This window comes from Lepidochelys kempii, chromosome 7 (genome assembly GCF_965140265.1).
Source record: "Lepidochelys kempii isolate rLepKem1 chromosome 7, rLepKem1.hap2, whole genome shotgun sequence".
Lineage (NCBI taxonomy): Eukaryota > Metazoa > Chordata > Testudines > Cheloniidae > Lepidochelys > Lepidochelys kempii.
Genome location: NC_133262.1, coordinates 114668675 through 114690538, shown reverse-complemented (window position 1 = coordinate 114690538; position 21864 = coordinate 114668675). Strand labels below are relative to the sequence as shown.

Sequence of the window (21864 nt, the reverse complement as noted above, 5' to 3'; positions counted from 1 at the left end):
GGGAGTTCTAAAGGGGATGGATCTAGACTGTTCTCAGTGGTACCAGATGATAGAACAAGGAGTAATGGTCTCAATTTGCAGTGGGGGAAGTTTAGGTTGGATATTAGGAAAAACTTTTTCAGCAGGAGGGTGGTGAAGCACTGGAATGGGTTACCTAGGGAGCTTGTGGATTCTCCTTCCTTAGAGGTTTTTAAGGCCCGGCTTGGCAAAGCTTTGGCTGGTATGATTTAGTTGGGGATCGGTCCCGCTTTGAGCAGGGGGTTGGGCTAGATGACCTCCTGAGTTCCCTTCCAACCCTGATATTCTATGATTCTATGCCAGGTTCATCTTTTGAAACTGTTGAGCAGGTTTCCTTTGTGGATGAGGATTGATAGGTCAGATATAGAGTGATCAGTTTGTGAAAAGTGTTCACCCACAAGTGATGTGGGTTTTTTTGTCTTCTGTCATTTTCCTGTGTGAGTTCATTTGAGATAATAGTGATTGTCTGGTTTCACCCACCTACTTGTTATTGGGGCATTTAGTGCATTGGTTGAGGTACACCACGTGTCATGATAGGCCTGTGTAGGACCCATGGATCTTGAAAGATGTGTTGTGGGGGGTGGAGATATGTCTGCAGTTTGTGCATCTTTTGTTCTGGCAGTGTCTGGTGCCACTTTGAGTTGGTGGGTCCTGGTCTGTGGGGAGCTTGCTTCCGATGATGAGCTTGGCAAGGTTGGGGGGTTGTTTGAAGGACGGAAGAGGGAGTTCAGGAAAGATTTCTTTCAGGATGGAGTCCCCATTGAGTAGAGGTTGTAGTTGTTTGATGATACCCCATATGGGTTCCAGTGTGGGGTGGTAGGAGAAAAGTAGGGGTGTTATTTCTCTATTGAAGTAGGTTCTCTTGCAGTATTTGGGTGGCCTGTTCCATGATGTGATCTAATTCTCTGTGGTGGAGTGTCCTTGTTTGGTGGAGGCAGTTTTGACTGTGTTAAGTTGTATATTCTGGAGTTTCTCCTCGGAGCCTGTTCTGTGGTATCTGATTGCTTGGCTGTAGGTTACAGATTTCTTGGTGCCTTTGGGGTGGTTACTGGATCTAGGAAGGTAGGTGTGGTGATCTGTGGGTTTCTTGTATATTGTTGTCAGAAGCTGATTTTGGAAGTTGATGCTGGTGAGGAAGTATTCCAGAAAGAGTTTAACGGATGGGTGGTGGTTGCTGCTGAAGTTGTGGTGGAAATCTATGAGGAAGTTTGTCGTCTGGAATCCATGTCATTCAAGTGACATCCCATTTCCACTTGGAACATTAGTCACGGCTTGATCCACTGATCAAAACAGCATGACTGCCAGTGTTGGGACAGCTATTCTCTCAATAACAGAGCCTATTAAGCTAATGAATAAGAGGATATTGATCAGAAATCCACTAATTGATTGATTGGTCTCAGCAATGAAAAAACCTGGAGATGAAAACTGAACAGTTTAAAAAGATCATCCAAACCTCAAAGATGATTTGAAGCTTTAAAAGTCAATCTCTGCCTATCAATTATAGTGTGTGTGGGAGGGGAGGGAAAGGGTTGTACTACACAGAGAAAAGTTATTCTTTGAAAATTTGCATGCAGGATGTCTAATTTAATTTCATGTAATCATCACATTTCAGTGACAAATGTCAGATCACTGCTTTTTTAAGCGTGCTAAGGTTTCCCGGCACTTACAAAGAACGAGCCCTCTGATTCAATAATATGTTTAAATCAGCCAGTGTATCAGACTTTGTGCGTTAATTATGTGCTCAGATAAAAAAAAATTGTTGCTTTTGCTTTACTAAACCTATGGCTTGTTATGAATAATTAAAAAAATGGAATGGAAACACTTCTTAAATCAGAGATGTGGAAGCCAAATAGTTATTTAATGCTGAGGCAATGATAAAGAGGAAAACAAATGTTATTTTGATGCAGGAATGTCATGTATCTGGGTGTGGGGGGGAGTTATTGTCACATGTAGCTGGGAGAGTGTTGGGTAAATGAGAGATGAGATGGACACTCTAGGGAATCTGTAGCAGTTACTTCAATTTAATGAACTTGTAGTTAAGGCATTGGAGTGGGACCTAGGTGACCTGGGTTCTCCCAGCTCTGCTAGTCTTCTTTGGCGATGTTGGGCAAGTTGCTTAGGGGCAGGTTTTCACAAGTGCCCGGCCAGGTATTCCAAAGTGCTCTGCACTCATGGACAGGGTCAGATTTTGCCAAGCAGCTCCAGTTGCTCTCAGTGTGGGGAGGATTCTCTGTTGTTCCCAATGGGGGCATGAAGCACCCTTTTAAAAATCTGGACATAGCTGTCGGGTGCTGAGTCTTTCTGAAAATTGAGGCCTTAATGTCACTGCTCCTCATGTGCCAAATGGGAATGATACTGCCCTATCTCACAGGGGTGTTGGGAGGATTCCTTCTGTAACATCTGGGAGGTGCCCAGACCCTGTGTACTGGCCAACACCAAAGGTCCCCTGTTAAACCCTCTGTCCCCTGGCATGGCTGAATATAGGGACCATGCTTCATATTCAGGGCACATCTATAAATAGTTTATAAAGGGTCAATACGTGATTAGTAAATGGTTAGTCAGTTGTTAATGAGTGGCCATAATGTTTATAAAGGGTTAAATAACGTAGGAGACGATGATATTGCCACCTGTTAAGGTCCTTTTAAAAAGCTTAATAGATGACATTCCGCATTCAGGTTATTGATGTGTACTGTGGAACAGGTCAATAGGTGCTTCTAACCCTCTCTATCACAATGTTATACATTATTATTTGTAATGTTGTTTTTATCATGATAGTGCCTAGGAGCCCTTGTCATGGACCAGGCTCTGTGACAGAATGTATCCCTGTGTCCACACCCTACACACTATTGTAACAATCATTGTATAGAGTATGTTTTGTGAGATATCATTTAAAAACTCACAATTTGGTGATCAGTAATATCACGGCAAAATGCAAGAAGCAGCATTATATGTGAAACTGTAGAATCATAGGGTTAGAAGGGACTGCAAGGGTTATCTAGTCTACCCCCCTCTGCCAAGATTCAGGATTTGTTGTGTCTAAACCATCCAAGACAGATGGCTTGCCAGCCTCCTTTTGAAAATGTCCAGTGAAGGAGCTTCCACAACCTTCCTAGGCAATCTGTTCCATTGTCCTACTGTTCTTACAGTTAGGAAGTTTTTCCTGAGATTGAATCTAAATCTGCTATGCTGTATTTTGAACCCATTGCCTCTTGTCCTGCCTTCTGTGGCAAGAGACAACTTTTCTCCATCTTTTTGTGACAATCTTTCAAGTATCTGAAGACCGCTATCATGTCCCCACTTAATCTCCTCTTTTCCAAACTAAACATACCCAGTTCCTTCAGCCTTTGCTCATATGGCTTGCATTCCATCCTTTTGACCATCTTTGTCAGTCGCCTTTCTATAGATTGTTGATCAAAATTGGAGACATTACTCCAGCTGAGGCCTAACCAATGCCAAGTAGAGCAGCACTATCACCTCCTGTGACTTGCATGCTACGCCTGTGTTAATGCAACCTAAAATTGCATTTTCTTTTTTTGCAACTGTATCACATTGCTGACTCATGTTGAGGCTGTGATCCACCACAACTCCCAGATCCTTCTCAGCACGCTGCTGCCAAGCCAGTTATCCCCCATTCTGTATTTATGAATTTGGTTTTTCTTCCCTAAGTGTAACACCTTACATAGTTACTCTTTGTTTGTGGTAGTTTAACCCCTTATGTATCCACCTAATGGTAGTTCCGCTAAGCCCGCATTTCTCCAGTTTACTTATCATAATGTCAGGGGGGACTGTGTCAAAAGCCTTGCTGAAATCAAGGTATATTATGCCCACCACATTTCCCCTATCCACCAAACCAGTTACCCTGTCAAAGAAGGAAATTAAGCTGGCTTGGCATGATTTGCTCTTGGGAAATCCATGCTGGCTGCTAGTGATCACCCCTTCATCCTCCATGTATTCGCAGATTGAATGTTTTATACATTGCTCTAATAGCTTCCCGGCTGTAATTATTGAAGTCAGGCTGTAGGGGCAGGATTTCAGAATTGCATTAGAAGAATTAATGTATAATTTGATTTCATCCTGCTAGCCACCCCATTTGAATAGCAGAAAGGAATGACCCTCTGGGACTATGAGATTCTGTTTTCCCATATGCATTACAAATTGGGACCTCTTTAGTTCTTTGTTTTAAGGTTTAGTTAGTAAGAGACAGGATTCTGTATTGTGTATATGTTAAGTAGATTAGAGGAACATTGAAGGCCTGGGTCTCAATGTAAATTGTCTTGGTTATTGGTTGTAAAACTTAGCAAAGTTTAATTTGCAATGCCTTTTTCCTCGATATAAAATACTACTGTTTGTATTCTCAAAGTCTTGTAAAAGATTGTTTGGTCTCTGTAAAAGACTGCTTGTGTGAATGAGGAATGCATGCATCAGGAAAAAATAAGGTGTGAAGTCTATTGTTAACAAGATGGTCAAGAAAGGAGGAGCGAAGACACTTATCAGGATTTGTTGATGCCAAAGAACCATCAATGCGTATCCATGATTGAGAAAGGGCAAATTGACAACCCTGAGGTGAAGGCTGGCATCCCTAAAGACAATTGATTAACTCAAAACCAGGATAGGATAACCCTCTCAGAGGTGTTTTGGAATGTTAACACCAATCAAGAAGTAACCAGTCAGAAACTGACACAGCAAAATCTATAGACTTTAATAGAGAAAAAGGACTATAAGAACAGGGTGCTTTGCCATGGGACTTTGGGTTCATCTTGCCACACTCCAGGAGCATTGGATCGCAACCGACAAAGCCCTGCTCCCCTCTGTGATCAATCTGGCTGGCCACTAGATTGATCCAGACTCTGGACTGGTAACTATAAACATCAACTAGCAGGACTGTGTGCGTGGTGGGTGTGTGTGTGTGAGAGAGCGAGAGAGATTGAAAAGCATATGCTAACTGTTGTATTCTCAATAAATGCGGGGTGCTGCCTTCTTCCCTGTAAAGATCCTGTGTGCTTCTTATAAATATAACAAGACTGACTGGTCTATAGTTCCCTGCTGCTCCCCCCCCCCCCCGACCTTTTTAAGGATGGGCACTATGTTAAACTTTCTTCGGTCTTCTGGGACTTCTCCTGTTATCCATGAGTTTGCAAATATTATTGCCAGTGGCTCTGCAATTTCTTCAGCTAATTCCTCCAGCATCTTGGGTGAATAGCATCAGGCCCTGCTGATTTCAATTCATTCAAACAACAAGTCTTAGTTAGGTGTCTGAAGCCCCCTGGGTCCACTAAGCAAGGCTGATATTAGACTCACTGGGGGCCAGAGCAGAAAGCTAAAGCCCCGCCACCTGGGACTGAAGCCGAAGCCTGAGTAATTTAGCTTTGTGGGGCTCCCTGTGGTGGGGGGCCCTGGCCAAGTGCCCTGCTAATGCTGACCCTGGCTTTTATATGCAGAAAAACAATTGTGACACAGGTGGGCCGTGGAGTTTTTATAACATGTTAGGAGGGCCTCAGAAAAAAAAAGTTGAGAACCCTTGGGTCAGAAGATCTAACTTGTTCTTTACTTATTCTGATCTGCATCTCTTCCTCTTTATTGTCTACGGTAAACATAAGCTGAGATCACGACTAAAAGTATGTTTTCCAGAGAAGTCCAGGGTGTCTAGTTCTTTGGAGACAAAGGGCAAGCTGACATCTGACCAGATGTAAACACTGCTGTCAGGCCATTACTTGCTAAATGGCCATTCTTTGGCAGGAAAGGGGATGGGGCAAAAAGAAATTTTAGCAAAGAAACGGCATGGAGTTCCCTTCCACACCCAGTGCTTGTCACCTTGTTTCCCCATTGGAAATGCTTCTCAAAAGGGTGACTATCAAAAGAAGGGGCAGACACCCCTTTGCCTCCCTCTCTTTCTGTCCATTGATTCACTGCATGAGAAAGAACAAAGGAAGCAGCCATTAAACAAACAAAGGGGTCCTGAGCTAACAAATTTGGCCAACAAGACTGTTGAGAGCATGTGGTGAGAAAAACTTTGCTTTGAATTTAACATAGTTTGTTAAGTTAGGCACTAGTTTTGTTTTGTCTTTATTTTTCTTGTAACCGTTTCTGACTTTTATGCCTCATTATGTGTATTCACTTAAAATTCATCTCCTTGTAGTTAATACACGTGTTTTATTGTTTTGTCTAATTCAGTGTTTGAATTGAAGAATTTGGGAAACTCCATTTGGGGTAACAAGATGCGCGTGTGGGAGTTCTATTAATAAAATGACAGATTTTATATACGTTTGTATTGTCCAGTAGAGGGCAGTATAGGCCATATATTTGTGGGGGGAAATACAGGATTGGGAGTGTGTTGTGGTCACCCTGCAATATAGCCCAGGCTGGTGAGAGCTAGAGTGTAACTCAAGTGTGGCTGGCAGGCTACAGTTGCACGCAGGCACTCAGGCTGTGGCTTGCATCCTGGAAGGCTACTTGTAAGCAGCCTAAGTGGGAACGTCTTGTGCCAAGGCATTGTAAGGCGCTCAAGGTTACGGGCAGGGGTGACTCAGCTACTCATCAGTGTGGATTATACCCTGGGTATGTCACAGGCCTCTATTGTGCTTGGTGCTGTATAAACACAGAACAAAAAGATGGTCCCAGACCCAGTTTGTTGCAGTCCAAGATGTATAAGACAAGAGATGACAGAAGGACATTGCATCTATTACGCATTTATTAACCCTGCGTAGACCTTTTATACATTTCTTTTATATAAAGTATGTGCTAGGATCTGGCTACTCAGACCTTTGCAGCAATTACTTAAAGATGCCTATTGAAGCAAAGTCACCTTTCCCAAAAGATATTTAATAATAAAAGGGGGACGGAGGCTGGGGGTAAGGGCAGGGAAGAATCTAACTCCTGCAATATCTTCCCTCCTGCACAATGTCAGCTTGAAGGCTGAACTCTGGGCAGACGTTCTTTTTGTTTTCCTTTTTTAAATTCATCACTTTAAACTTTATTTGCTTGCTGAAGGCAATGGCTTTAGCTTCCAGCCAGATCCTTATGTTCCTCAACCAGGTGTGCTCTCCTTCAGCACTTTCATAACATGGAGACTCAGCTCCTGAGAAATAATGAGCCAGGAAAAAGGAGTCTGGATTTGACATAATGATAAATGAGGTGAATCTTCCCCCCCACTCCCACCCCCCAAGAAACCAAAATTGGTGCATAGAAAAAGAAAGGGGGGGGGAAGATGTTTCTATTTTAATATGAAATATAAAACACCCATTGTACAAAAGTGGATTTTTTCGGAAGCAAAGAAGGAGTAAAGGTAAAGGCTACAAGCAAATGAATGAGGAGAAGAAACTAAGATAATGCAGTCGATAATCAGTTCAAGGTACAGCATGATCTGCAGGGTCATCGGCCCAGCCCTAGGGGAGAGCTTTTTTAAAGTTTCCCTATATGCATTTTAGTCTGCTCATTAGCATACTTTGCCTTTGAAACTCATCAGAGTGGCTCCAACTGGCTGCAGTGACACCTGCTGGAGAGATGGGATGGCCCAAGCTGATCGGTTCTCCATCTGCAAAACATAAGCTGGAAGCGCTGCTGGTTCCGGCAGTGTTTGGGTGCACTCCAGGCTGCTACCTGCGTAATGTGTCAGACCTTAGGAGACAGGCCAGTCCTCGCTTATAGACAGCCCCCCAACCCGAAGCAAATACTCACCAGCAACTACACACCACACAACAAAAACACCAACCCAGGAACCAAACCCTGCTAAAAACCTCAGGGCCAACTCTGTCCACATATCTATTCAAGGGACATCATCATAAGACTTAACCACATCAGCCACAACATCAAGGGCTCGTTCACTTGCACATCTACCAATGTGATATATGCCATCATATGCCAGCAATGCGCCTCTGCCATGTACATTGGCCAAACCGGACAGTCTCTATGCAAAAGAATAAATGGACACAAATCTGACATCAGGAATTATAACATTCAAAAACCAGTGGGAGAACACTTCAGTCTCTCTGGTCACTCAATAACAGACCTAAAAGTGGCAATTCTTCAGCAAAAAAACTTCAAAAACAGAATCCAACGTGAAGCTGCAGAACTGGAATTAATTTGCAAACTGGATACCATCAGATTAGGCCTGAATAGAGACTGGGAGTGGTTGGGTCATTACAAAACCTAAACTTAACTTCCCCAATACTAATTTCTCCCTACTATTACTCACACCTTCTTGTCAACTGTCTGTAATGGGCCACTCTCTTATTGCTTCAAAAGTTATTTTTCCTCCCTTGGTATCCTAATGTTAATTGATTTATCTTGTTAGACTGACCTCACACTTGGTAAAGCAACCCCCATTCGTTCATGTATTTATACCTGCTCCTGTATTTTCACTTCATGCATCCGATGAAGTGGGTTCTAGCCCACGAAAACTTATGCCCAAATAAATTTGTTAGTCTCTAAGGTGCCACAAGGACTCCTCGTTGTTCTTCTTTCTTACTGCCCTCTAAGATTGGAACAATTATTATTTGTCTTCCAGTAGTGTTTAAAAGCCCTAATTGGGATCAGGGCCCTATTGTAATAGGTGCTTTGTCTACAAATAGTAAGAGACAGTCCCTGCTCTGATAAGCTCATAGCCATCTTATAATATCACGTAAATAACTGCATTTTTAATACAATGGGCCACAAAGATATTAAACTTATTTCAATGAGGTTTGTCCAGGATATTGTCATATGTCACAAGGGGGGCGGGGAAGCAAATGAATAATAGGATCTGAGATGCTGACTGTCTACAGGCACTGCAGGTGTGATTCACAAAGATATTTAGACATCTAAATCCATTGACTTCAATGGGAGATGGGCACCTAAGAATCCCACCCTGAGGGTATAAAATAGTGCAATGAAATGCGAAACAACCACAGAACAGTGGGATCATCCAAATTATATTGGGGCACTGGAAATTTTCAATGCTGTGAATGGATGGATTCACAATATCCTGGACAAAGTCCCCTCAAGGGCACCATGGCATGAAGCTGCTTCCAATTCTAGCCGCTTAGGGGAGCTGCAAGACTGAGCACTGTTGCCTGCTCCAGATTTCTGATTCACTCCAGCCCTCTCAAGTGAAGCAGTGAAGGAAAGGTAGCCAGAACGTTGCGATGAACATGTTACTGTTTGTATGTGTGCGCTCGCTCGTGCACGCAGGAGCACCACTTCCGTCTATTGGATAGCCTCAGACCAGCTCATTTATGTGTTACGGGCCTTACAAAGCTAACAAAGAATACTTGTACTTTTATAGGATCAGGAAGATCTATATGTGATGCGAACTGCTGTCATGACATCCCAAATGGCCCCAGTGTGCAGCAGAGTGGCAACCCTGGAGAAGGGATATTTTACAACACTATCTTTCCTTTAATATTATTTTCCTCTCTTTCCTTCCACGCTCCTTTAGACAGGACTGATTACTATGAATACAGCGATGAGTATGTTGCACCAGAAGAGAACACCGCCGCCACAGACAAAGAATACCTCACATATCCCGACTGGTTCTACGAATACTTTGGCTACAATGGTATTAAAATAGGTGTTAGCAATGCAACATTTTTAAAGTATGTTGGGAGGTGTCAGGGGTGGAAAACCCACCATTCCAGTTCTAAGTGTGGCAAATCTCATTGTCTCACTCCCCATCTTACCTTATCTGCCAGCGGCCTCTCAGAATGTCTGAATCAAAGGAATTAGTTAGGAGGGTTTGCCTGCAATGTTCTCCTTTGTATTCCTCTTGTAAGGAGCCCGTGTTTTATCTCCTGCTTTCGCAGAACGGATTCTGATCATGCAGAACATTTCTGATTGCTACTACAAAAAGCCCCGGCTTATTTGTCTACAGACACTGTGAGATGTAATTGCTGCTTTCCTGGAATGTATGTTCTGTGACCAAATGTAGAGCAAATGTTTTTTCTGAGTCACACGTTATTTTCTATACTTCAGTATAGCGAGAAAGTACCTTGAGCCAGCTGCTTGGCACCACTTCCGCGGGTGGATAGCCCCTGGGGACCTATAGCCAACCAGGTGTAGTTTAAAGTAGAACTGAGGCCTACACCAGAAACCTAAAGAGCTCCCAGATATCCCCAGGGTCAGAGGGGAGAAAGATAGCAACTCCTCCTTCACCCCTCCGACCCCCAGATGCACTGCACAGAGGTCTGGCACTCCTTTCTATCTAACCCTTTATTTTCTGTGGTGCACAGTCATTTTGGTGAGAATAAGTTTATGCAGGGCCTAGCTCAATGGGGTCCCTCTGAGTAAACAGTAAATAATAATGATTACGGCTACGTTTTAGTCACAGGTATTTTTAATAAAAGGCATGGACAGATCGCGGGCAGTAAACAAAAATTCACAGCCCGTGACCTGTCCATGACTTGTACTATATACCCCTGACTAAAACTTGGGGGGGCGGGCAGCCCTGGGGGCGCCACAGGTGCTGGAGGGGTGTGGCCTGGGGGGCGCCGCGGGTGCTCGGGGGGGGGAAGTTGCGGCTGGGGGGTGCAGGTATGGGGGGGAGGGTTGCATTCCAGGGAGTTGTAGATGCCGGGGGAGGTGCGGCCTGGGAGGGGGGGCATCACAGCCTGGGGGGGGGGACTGGGGAAGGCTCCTGGAAGCAGCAACCCCAGCTACTAGCTCCATGCTCCACACTCCACATGTTGCCTCCGTTTTGCTCTAAGCCCCGGTTCTGCAGTTTCCATTGGCTAGGAACCGTGGCCAATGGGAGCTGCAGGGGCGGTGCCTGCAGGCAGAGGCAGCATGTAGAGCTAGGAGCTGAGGGAGGGGAGTTCCTGTCATCCTTTTGGGAACCCCCACCCCAGGTAAGCACCGCCCCGCATCCCAATCCCCAGCCGTGAGTCCCCCCCACACCCAAACTCCTGCGTCTGGGTGTGGGCGGGGCCGAGACTGCCCCAGCAGCGTCCAGTGCACCTGGCCCAGGGCTGCCCGAGCTGCTTAGGCGGCCCCCAGGCCAGCCATTGCAGAAGTCACAGAGGTCACGGAAAGTCACAGAGTCCGTGACCTCTGTGACAAACATGGAGCCTTAATAATGATATATGACATCTTCAGGGGAATCTAACAACTACATTGCTCCGAGGAGAGATGGGCCCAAACACTTCCATGCTTTAGTGAAGTCCTCTATACCTGGAGCCAGACTCAGTAGCTTGGGGTCATCTCTGGTTCCTAATGCATCTGGTCCCACAGGCCTTATTCAGGTGAAACCCCCATTGATTACAATGGAAGTTTTGCCTGAGTAAGCAGTGCAGAACCTGGTTCAGTGCTGACTGGCTAACTGTTGTTAGGTGTGCTTCTGTGCTTAGGAAGACAGCATCAGATTGCTCTGGAAGGGGAACCTGTCAACTTTAGAGCAGGGTCACATTTTGGGGGGCGATCTGACCTGGGGTTCCACCTGAAACCAAATCAGAAGAACATGATCCAGAAACTGTCTATTATCTAAACACATGAGATTTGTTGAGACTCTTATGGCAACGTCAAGCTAAGAGCCTGGCAAAAAGTCGATACTGGAGGGTGTAAATAAAAAGTCTCCATGCTCTCCTGGTAGATCCATGCTCCCCCAAGCCTTGCAAGAATAATGGTGAATGCAAAAGAAATGGAAATCACTACACCTGCCTCTGCCCTATGCCGTATGCCAGAACTAGGTGTGAGAAAGGTAGGTGCTGCTTTCATAATTTCATTATTATTAAAGGGAGGAAAAACCTCTAGCCAAAAAGCTCTAGAAAAATACATTGCCTTTGATTCACTTCTCAAAAAGCATCAGGTTGTGAAACAATCCAAAGGAACTGGTAAATCTGTGTCAGGTTTTAACTAGACCTGGTCGACAATTCATTGTTGAAATGTTCTCAAGGAATGTGTCGATTCCATCAAAACTTTCAGAGAAAACCAGGCAGGTAGGTAGGCAGGCTGCCTGGCTTCTTGGTAGCTCACCCACCCTCGTGACTTCTTGGCAGGGCTTCTTGGCTGCCCACCTGGCAAGTTGCTGGGGAGCCCAGGTAGCTGGACAGCTCCTCAGGCTCCCAGGCAGGCAGCTGGTAAGCCACAAAATTCCATTTCAGTTCTCCTGAAATGGATTTTTGGTACCCTTTTCTTCCCATGAAAAATATCAAGATTTTTTGTTGTTGTTCCGATTCAGAATGGAAAAAGAAACCATAGTCTTGACATTTTTCACAGGAAGGAAAATTCCTTTTCTGCACAACTCTAGTTTTGACTTTAGGTGCTTAACAGGCAGCAGCACCCAAAGCTATAGCCAAAAATGGTGCAAGAGATTCTAGTACATCTAGCCTGGCATCTATGGGACTCAGCACCTGTTCAGTGAATGCATGTCTAAAATGCAAGCAATTAATCTTATCTTGCTTTTCTGTTTTATCTGGCTCCACCACAGTGAAAAACGTGTGTGAAAGGAATAGCTGCCGTAAAGGAGACTGCCTTATAATGCTAACTCCACCTTATTCTCAGTGCGCTTGTAGACATCCTTATAAGCCACCATACTGCAACAAAGGTGAGAATAACAGCAGAAAAAAATCCTACGTGTTTGTATGTTCAGTAAGTGGGCATGGAGCCTGCACTATCTGCTCACCCCAGAGAGGTGGTCTATTCAGGGAGAGTCAATCTGGAGGATAGTGCTGGGGAAAGCCTATGTTTCCTATTGAATAGTATGTGTTACGCATCCGCTCTCTGCCAGACCCACCAAGGATGAGTCTGCTGCATCTCCCAGCTAGGGGAGTAAGTCCCTTAGGGGAGTCAGTTACCGCCGACCAGCTTCTAGCAGAATAATAGTACTGTTTTATGCTTTAAATGTTGACAGTATCTGCAGCTTGCAAACCAAACCCATGTAAAAATGGAGGCGTCTGTCTACAGCGGAGACTCAGATCAAAATTCTCCTGCCAGTGTGCTGAACCCTTCAGAGGGAGGTTCTGTGAAATAGGTATGCCGGGATAGGTATGTTGGGATTTGCCTTTTTTCCACCAAGGGTGGGGAGAAGGTAATTATTAGGCTGCATTTGTCCAAAGCAAGGTTCAAGCCTGCAATCAGATTCACTAGCGCAGCTCCTAGACCAGGAGCCCAAGGGTAATATCCAGGGTAATCCTGGGCTCAGGAAGGTTTCAGAGGACTTCTTTCACCTATCGTAGGTTCTCTGTCCCCCCAAGTGACTAGTGAAAGGACGCTCAAGTGTTAGCAACATTAACTCCCCACATTGCTCGGCAGGCACAACCAGTTGTTTGTAAGGTTTCTCAGGGCTTTTATCATTCCCCCTCTGAGCTTTCCTGTACAATCTCCCTTCCTCTTAAAAAAAATCTTTCCCAATTTCCTCTCTTTGGGGCCCCCTTCAGGATGTACCCACACATTTTGGGGTTCACCCAGGCCAGAAAGGTGTTTGGTCACTGTCTGCCTTGTAACCCTGGAGTGTTTTGTGGCTGTGAAGCTTTGGTTCAGAACTCTGACCCCAACAGCCAGAAAGCCCCCCAAAAGACATTTAGGGTTACAAGGCAGATGGTGACCAAACCCCTTATTGGCCTGGGTGAACCCCAAATATCACAAAAGGGTTCCCAGCTCTGATGTTTCCAAAACTGTGCTCCAGCCATTACCCACTTCTAGAAGAGTGTGACTGAACGAGGGTGCAGGGGCACACATTTGTAAGGGTAGGAGGATGGGAATCGTAAATTCTCTATATACGTATATTAAAGGCTTCAGATCAGCTCCACGCAACAGACAGCCTTGTCATGAGCACTCCCATTGCCATAATTCCTTCATTAACCTTTAACCCGCTCTTTCCTCTTGCTGGTGTGTCTATCCTTCTAGCATGATACCAACTCTCTGATCAGGTCTATCCATCATACCAGCACCCTCTGCTATACACAGCTCAAGTGGCAGGTTGCTACAGGAACAGATTCTGACCAATTGCTGACTTTTTAATAATGGAAGTTCTCCAACGCTACTTTGCTGAGCTGTTTAGAGCATGAGGTCTCAACCTGGGAGTGGCAAATAGGTTTCAGGGATTTGCAGTCATTTTCCTTTTCCTTATAGCTAGGTTGGAGTCGGGGGTCCTGAAACTTTTTTCCATTGTAACTTGGTGGCACAGTATAGATATGGTTGAGAATATGGATTAAGGTTCAGTTATTCCCACCTCCCTCATCCAAGACTACATTTGGTCCAGTTGCTCGCTGGATCTTGCAACAGGCATGACATTAACCCACGTCGTCCTTGGTGGGTGACACATCTGCTGTGTAGGAAATGAGTGACAGGCAGGACCTTTTCATACCAGCATTGTCTTCTTGTAGGACCAGAGGACTGTTATGAACAGGATGGCCATGAATACAGAGGGAAAGTGAGTCAAACAAGGTCTGGGGAGACATGCCTTTATTGGAATTCTAACCTGCTCTTGGACGAGAGTTACAATGCATTTATGGAGGATGCCGAATATTATGGCATCGGTGACCATAACTTCTGCAGGTAATCTACTGAAGCTACATATGCAGAGGTCTCCTCTCACAAAAAATGTGCAGAATAATTCCAGTGTGAGCAGCTCATATGGATCCATAGGGAAGTAAAGGGAAATCTCCAGGGGATGTAAAGCTGCCATTGCCTGCTCTACGCAACCTGCCTTTGTCATAATGAGAGTGACAAGGTGGGTGAGGTAAAATCTTTTATTGGACCAACTTCAGATGGTGATGTACACAGACTCTTCTTCAGCATCTGAAATAGTGGACATTCTGGGGCACCCCTCTAAAGAGCTCTGATGCTCCTGTCCTAGAAGAGACCACTCTAATTTGCACTGACCCAGCCCCTAGCTACTCCCAGGATCAGGAGGGTGGAAAAGTGGAAGAGAGTCACCTATGCCACCCATCTCCTCAGGTGTATCCCTTGTTAAAAATGAAAATAGCTTCTAGGGAAGCTTGGATCTTTATTTGGAGCATTTAGCTGCTCTGTTATGCACCCTTCAGTCCAATGGTTAACCTGTTCTCCTGGAGATTTCCTCACTCTGACTGGTGGATGTTGGAATCTGTTCCCTTCAGGAATCCAGATGGTGATGTAAAACCCTGGTGCTTCATCAAAACAGATAACAAGGTGAAATGGGACTCCTGTGATGTTTCGCCTTGCTCAGTAACAGGTAGAGTGGAGAATAACACTAAACCTGCTCAATGAGTCTCAGAGGTGTTAAGGGCTTTCTCTTTGCCCTTCCCCAGGTTCTCGTCCCACAGACAGAAAACAGAAGACCAGAAGTCCAAAGTGCAGGCAATGCAATGTTTATTGGGGAAATCAAGCAAGCATATAAATAGCTCTGTACACCACAGAGCCTTTCTCATGTCTCCTTCCTGTTTCTTAGCAGGCATAATTATACCTGTAGTGCACACCCTTGATCCCAACCCTTATAATTTATGTCATGTTCTGTTTTGGAGGGTCTGGGGGCTTCAGAACCACCTCTTTTGTATCCCGTGGGAGGAGTAAGGAGTGAGGTTGTGCTTCGGTCAGGGTCAGGCATTTCTTTGGCTTTTAGTGTTTCTTATAACCCCTCTCCCCGCATTCCCCTCACCTCTCCCAACTGGTTGCTTGACCTTATCTCGGGAGAGCAGTTGAGACAGGACTGTCCTTCAAGTGTGCGCTTGTATATTAAACTCCCACTCTACCCAACAACACTTTAATTTTATTTCTTATCTCTTTTTACCCCATCTGCTTGTGGCCAGATGTAACACACAGTGTAACACTTCAATCTCTCTGGTCACGCAATCACAGACATGAAGGTCGCTATCTTAAAACAAAAAAACTTCAAATCCAGACTCCAGCGAGAAACTGCTGAATTGGAATTCATTTGCAAATTGGATACTATTAATTTAGGCTTAAATAGAGACTGGGAGTGGCTAAGTCATTATGCAAGGTAGCCTATTTCCCCTTGTTTTTTCCTCTCCCCCCCCCCCCCCAGATGTTCTGGTTTAACTTGGATTTAAACTTGGAGAGTGGTCAGTTTGGATGAGCTATTACCAGCAGGAGAGTGAGTTTGTGTGTGTGGTTTTTGGGAGGGGGGTGAGGGGGTGAGAGAACCTGGATTTGTGCAGGAAATGGCCCAACTTGATTATCATGCACATTGTGTAAAGAGTTGTCACTTTGGATGGGCTATCACCAGCAGGAGAGTGAGTTTGTGTGGAGGGGGGTGGAGGGTGAGAAAACCTGGATTTGTGCTGGAAATGGCCCAACCTGATGATCACTTTAGATAAGCTATTACCAGCAGGACAGTGGGATGGGAGGAGGTATTGTTTCATATTCTCTGTGTGTATATAAAGTCTGCTGCAGTTTCCACGGTATGCATCCGATGAAGTGAGCTGTAGCTCACGAAAGCTCATGCTCAAATAAATTGGTTAGTCTCTAAGGTGCCACAAGTACTCCTTTTCTTTTTACGCAGTGTCTTTGTTCACACAAGAATATAAAAATATCAAAAGTCAAATGAGCAAACAAGACCCCAAATTCTATCTCAGGCAAAACTTGCTCCTAAGCTTCCAAGAAGCTCTGACAGCCAATCACCACTGCTGAACAGTGCTGCAGATGATCCTCCAAGTGGCTCCTACAGTACATCTGGCAGGATTGCCAATGTTGCTCCCAAACCCAGGTCTCCCCTGTAGTATGTCATAACACTTCCAGTCTTATAACTGTGCGAGAGATTCCCAGAATGCGTTGCCATGTCCATTCCTGAGATTTATAATCATTATAGCAAGTTCAGTCTCTGCCTGTAGCAAGTTCAGTCGTATGTCTCCCCTGCAGAAAAGACTCCAGCGACTACAGTCGCCCCAGCCATTCTTCCTGTAGTGGGTAAGACATTCAATACATGTGGACAGCCAGAGGCTCAAAGAACACTCAAAAGGATTTATGGTGGGGCCAAGACCATGTCTGGCAAACATCCCTGGATGGCATCTCTGCAGAGCAAGTGGCCATGGAGGCCTCCCATGCCAAAGGGACACTTCTGTGGAGGAGCTCTGATTGAACCATGCTGGATTCTCACTGCTGGACACTGCATTCAGTAAGTACATTACCGGTGTCCTGCTAAGCATGAAAAAAATCACATAGTTATTTGGTTGAAATTTATCCACTGGAAACCGTTGCTAACAAACATTTATCCACTGGAAACCATTGATAACAAAATGCCAGGTTGAATTTTTTTGCTGGAAAATGTCAATGCTGGCAACACTTTCTGATTTGTGTTTTTAATGGGAAAATTTCAAACAAAGCATTGAGATCGAAAGTGTTAGCATTTTTCATTTTGACATTTGAGTGGACATTTTTCCGAACTTCCCATTCCATTAAAATGTTTGATAGTTTGATTTTTTTTTTCCATTCTGTTCCAGGATAGGGAAAAAAAAAGTCAAAATAGAGTTTCCTGCAGGATGGGATTTCTGTGTTCTGAACAGCTTTAATAGCATTATAGAAATGTGTGGTGTTGTAGCCATATGAGTCCCAGGTCATTAGAGAGACAAGGTGGGTGAGGGAATATCTTTTATTGGACCAACTTCTGCTGGTGAGACAGACATGCTTCTGGGCTTACACAGAGCTCTTCTTTAGGTCTGGGAAACATACTCAGAGTGTCACAATTAAATACAAGATGAAACAGATTGTTCAGTTTAAGTAGTTAACACATGTTTCAAGGGACCGTTCAAGGTAAAGTAGCCTGTTAACACCCCTACATCCATAGGGAGGAAAGGAAGTGGGCAGGGGAAAGACAGCTGCAGGGGGCAGGGAGAGGGGGTTGTTAATGGGTTATAGATTGTTGTAATAACTGCTTCTAGAAATGCTGAGTATGTTTCCCAGACCTGAAAAAGAGCTGTGCGTAAACTCAAAAGCTTGTCTTTCTCACCAGCAGAAGTTGATCTCATAAAAGATATTACCTCCCCACCCTGTCTCTCTCATTGAAAGATAGAGTCAGATCCCCAACTAATGTAAATCAGCATTAACTTCAATGGAGCTACACCACTTTGTCAGCTGAAAATAAAATCCTAAAACATTACTTAGGACTCGTATTGAGGGTTGCCAGAGAAAGAAGAATTAGACGGTAAAGGAATGTTGTTACCATATAGTTATAAACTCACAGAAAATTTAGATTAAAAACACCTATTAAATCATCCAGTCCACTTCCCTCCCACTGCATGAGTGTCCCAGAAGCTCATTAAAATACATGTTGTCCCTTTCACACCTTTGCTGCAGTTGCTCAAAGAGGATCTGACTTCTGCTTTTAATCAAATGCTAGTTAAGTTGAAACAAGGTTATACCGTGTGTACAGTACGCTACAGAAGGGGCTGTGAAGTGAGAGAGAAGGGAAGAGAGCGGATATTTCTACATGGAATATTAGGGAACTCCACTTCAAGAACCAATATGTAAATTGACCTTCTTCTCAAATTGGATTAAAGTTCAGAGGAGTCAGTTTCTGCTTGATTTAGCTGTGGTTGGTATTTTTATTAAGATCACATGCTAGTGAGTAGCTATGTACAGGAAGTTAAAAGGATATTATAAAAACATGTACTGATCATCCCCCCCCCAAAAGGTGTTACCTATGAAATTCTCTCCGCCCTCCTCTTACTTCTGTGTAGTGTAGATAAGGCAGTTGGCTGATGTGTTGGTGTTTTTATCACACCTTGCTGTAGGACTGATTCAAGCCTTCAATTAATTCCTTAGGGAAATGTTGTCAGTATCTGAAGGGGTCCCCTCTCTGAGGGTTTTCAGTGTCTGCTGGAGGAAAAGAGGAGGAATGTAGCAAGCTTTCTGGTGGTTGAAAGGAAAGTCCTCTGAAGATCTGGGGTTGGGGTTGACCACACTACACACCATGGCATAAGGAAGAAAGCAGCGAGAGCTCTAGAACAGCGATTCTGTGATTTTTGCCTCCTGTTGCTAAACCCCAATTAGCCTCTGCCTAGAATACTATATTTCATTTTCAGAGGAGCGTATGCCTCGGGGGTGTGTAGAAATGTCTAGGTTTGGAGACTGGTAAATTACAAAATGCAGGAGCTCATTCAAGCATTGCTGACTGGGTCACCATTCTGACTGCCTGCATTCCAAGCAGGCCAGCCACTGGGGGGCAAAGAGGGCAATTGCCCAGGGGCCCAGTCAATTTAAAAGGACCCGGAGGCCCCTGACCCTTTTAAATCACCCAGGCGGGCCACAGGGTTCCTAGGCACACACGACCGCTCCAGGCCCCATTTGCTGGCGCAATTGGCCAGCACGGTCTGGCTCAGAAGTGACAGATTCATTACTTCCACCCCGGGCCCCCGGCCCCTTTAGGGACGGCCCTAGCCAGGCCGGAATTGCTGTCAGTGGGCCTGATTCTAAGCACCAAAGCAAAAAAGTTCAGCAGGTGATTTGTTTTTGTTTTTTTTCCTTCTTCTTAGCCTTCACCCAGACAACCTGCAAGTGTCCCTTGGAAAGCAAGACCTGGAGAAGACAGAGTACCATGAACAAAAATTTGATGTGGAGAAGATCATTCGGCATGGACATTACAAAGAAAGGAACAATATTCCATTCAATGATATCGGTAAGCTCCCACAGTGTTGCAACATGCGTGGTGAACTCTCTGATGAGGCATTGTTGGTTGGACCTTTTCACAGATGAAAATGGAGGTGCGGTTTCTATGGGCTGCACCTCTCTATTGGGCTGATCCTGCTCTCACTGAAATCAATGGCAGAACTCCTGCTGACTTCAATCTGTGCGAGGACAGGTTCTAGAAAAGATGAAGCCAGTGTGTGATTGTGTACAGTGTAGGCATTCTAGATTTTCAGGATAGTTACATAAACAAGTACATAGTAGAAGAGGGCAGGGTCCAGCAACAGGTACAAATAGTAGATTTCAGGCATTTGCACAGTGCACATGTGTACATTGTAGATTAATTTTAATCCCCTTTCATCTTTATCAATCGATATATTCTTTGTTACCCTGTGTATAGCTTTACTTAAGCTGAAGCCAGTTGATGGCCATTGTGCTCTAGAAACGAAGTATGTGAAAACAGTGTGTTTGCCCAGTGCTCCATTGCCTGATGGGACTGAATGCTATATCTCAGGATGGGGAGATACTGAAACGGGTAAGCTATTTAAGGGTTGGCTGATCTCAGTTATACCCATGTTAGAATAGAGTAACTCTCTCAGCAGAGTTGCTCTGCAATTCCCTGGATCAGAATCTAGGCCCTAGTATCTAATATTCAGATTAAGCAAAGAAACTTAACCAAATACTAATCATGTGTTAACCTGTCTAGGTAAAATAAGTATTGACTTGAACCTTCATCCAGTATCCAAACCTTTCTGGAAAATCTGAAAAAATTCCATTAACCTTTTTCTTTGCCACCTGACACTGCTTCTTGGCTTCATTCAGAACCAAAAACAGAAGCAATAAGGTACCGTGAATGAGGCTATGCTTTACTTACAGTATTTCCAGACAGGATCAGATACTGGAACTCTTGCAAGTTTTCCACACCCATTAAGCTTTTGATCAGCAGCATCTGAATTTGTTTGCTGCTTCTACACATCAAACATCCAAATCATTTCAAGTTTGAGCAATTCTACCCAAATCTTTATTACAGCCAGTAACTCTGAGTGGGAATTATGCTTTTTTTTAAAAAAGATCATGGCAATTTTCTGAAAAGTGTATTTTCTCGTGTTCTGATTGATGTGTTGCTGTAAAGTAACAGAAGGATCATGTGTCACTCAGGCTGCGTTAGGTGGCTTAGTACTTTGCAACCGATAGTCTGATATGACACATAGGGCCAAATTCTACCTGTTGATGTGACTCCCATTGAAGTCAACAATAGCAAAGCATGTCCAGTTGTTTAGAATGCGCCAATAGAATGTATATTTTTTTTAAAAAAATACAAATTGAACAGTTCTTTTAATTGTTTATTTAGAAAACCAATTACTTTATAAGCGTTCAAACTGGCTCTTTCTCTGAACAGAGCTATTATTAGCATTTCAGGAAATCACTGAGATGGCAAAATGTTTCCTGTAACTCTGGAGTAAGACCAAACTTATAAACCAGCCTTAAGTAGCTGCAGATATAGTGCTTTGAATCGGTGGCTCTCACCTTTAGATATGTCATGTCTTTAGATTCCCATTAGTTATCTCCTTTAAATATTGTAGGATTTTACCTTGCTTATCTGTTTCATTATTTTGTGTGTTAAAAAATATATAGTGGCTTGATTTTCAGAAGTGCTGAGCAGCTACAAATCTCATTGAAGTCAATGGAGGCTGCAAGTGATCAGCATCTTTGAAAAATCAGGCCATTAATGCCACTAACAAATGTGTAGGTGGAATGACCAAATCCTGTAGACCTTCCCCTGCCTCTACTCAGGCAAATGTCCATGACTTCTAGTGTTCTGATTGAAGTTCCCAGGCACAGCTCTAACTAAATGTGTATGATTTCAGACAGACTTCCCTCCCCCCCCATCCAAATTACAAACAAACTCAGATTAAAAACATAACATGAAGTGGGAAAGGGAAAGGTGACTTTCCGCATTTTCCTGGCACACATCTTGTAGGTGAAGGATCTCGTCAGCTGTTAGATGCCAGAGTAAAGCTGATCTCCAAGACGCGGTGCAATGCACGGTGTGCATATGATAACAAACTGGATGAAAGCATGCTTTGTGCAGGAAATCTGCAGACACCAGGAGTTGATACTTGTCAGGTCGGTTGCTTTTTCTGTATTTCTCTCTTTAAAAAAAAAAAAAAAATCACATAAATAGGCTGTGCAGAGTAATGGCTCTGCCAGGATACTACATATATATTTCTGTTTCTCCTATCAATGCATTAAAACAGCCTTCTTCTTTCTTCAGTGTGATTTGAGAGACACAGTCTTAGAATTAATGTCATCACGATC

At 44.1% G+C, this 21864-nt stretch overlaps 1 protein-coding gene across 2 annotated transcripts in view; it reads left to right on the top strand.

Annotated features, from left to right (window-relative positions):
• Window positions 1–21864, top strand: part of HABP2 (hyaluronan binding protein 2) — a 42243-nt gene that overhangs the window by 18881 nt on the left and 1498 nt on the right. The window contains exons 3-12 of one of the 2 annotated variants that reach the window (XM_073354972.1): window positions 9431–9550; window positions 11576–11683; window positions 12413–12529; window positions 12836–12955; window positions 14310–14481; window positions 15045–15139; window positions 16783–17038; window positions 19395–19537; window positions 19946–20080; window positions 21527–21672. In XM_073354972.1, coding sequence (XP_073211073.1) covers window positions 9431–9550; window positions 11576–11683; window positions 12413–12529; window positions 12836–12955; window positions 14310–14481; window positions 15045–15139; window positions 16783–17038; window positions 19395–19537; window positions 19946–20080; window positions 21527–21672 — 1412 coding nt within the window. The remainder of the gene's footprint in view (window positions 1–9430; window positions 9551–11575; window positions 11684–12412; window positions 12530–12835; window positions 12956–14309; window positions 14482–15044; window positions 15140–16782; window positions 17039–19394; window positions 19538–19945; window positions 20081–21526; window positions 21673–21864) is intronic. The other variant, XM_073354973.1, reaches the window with a different exon arrangement.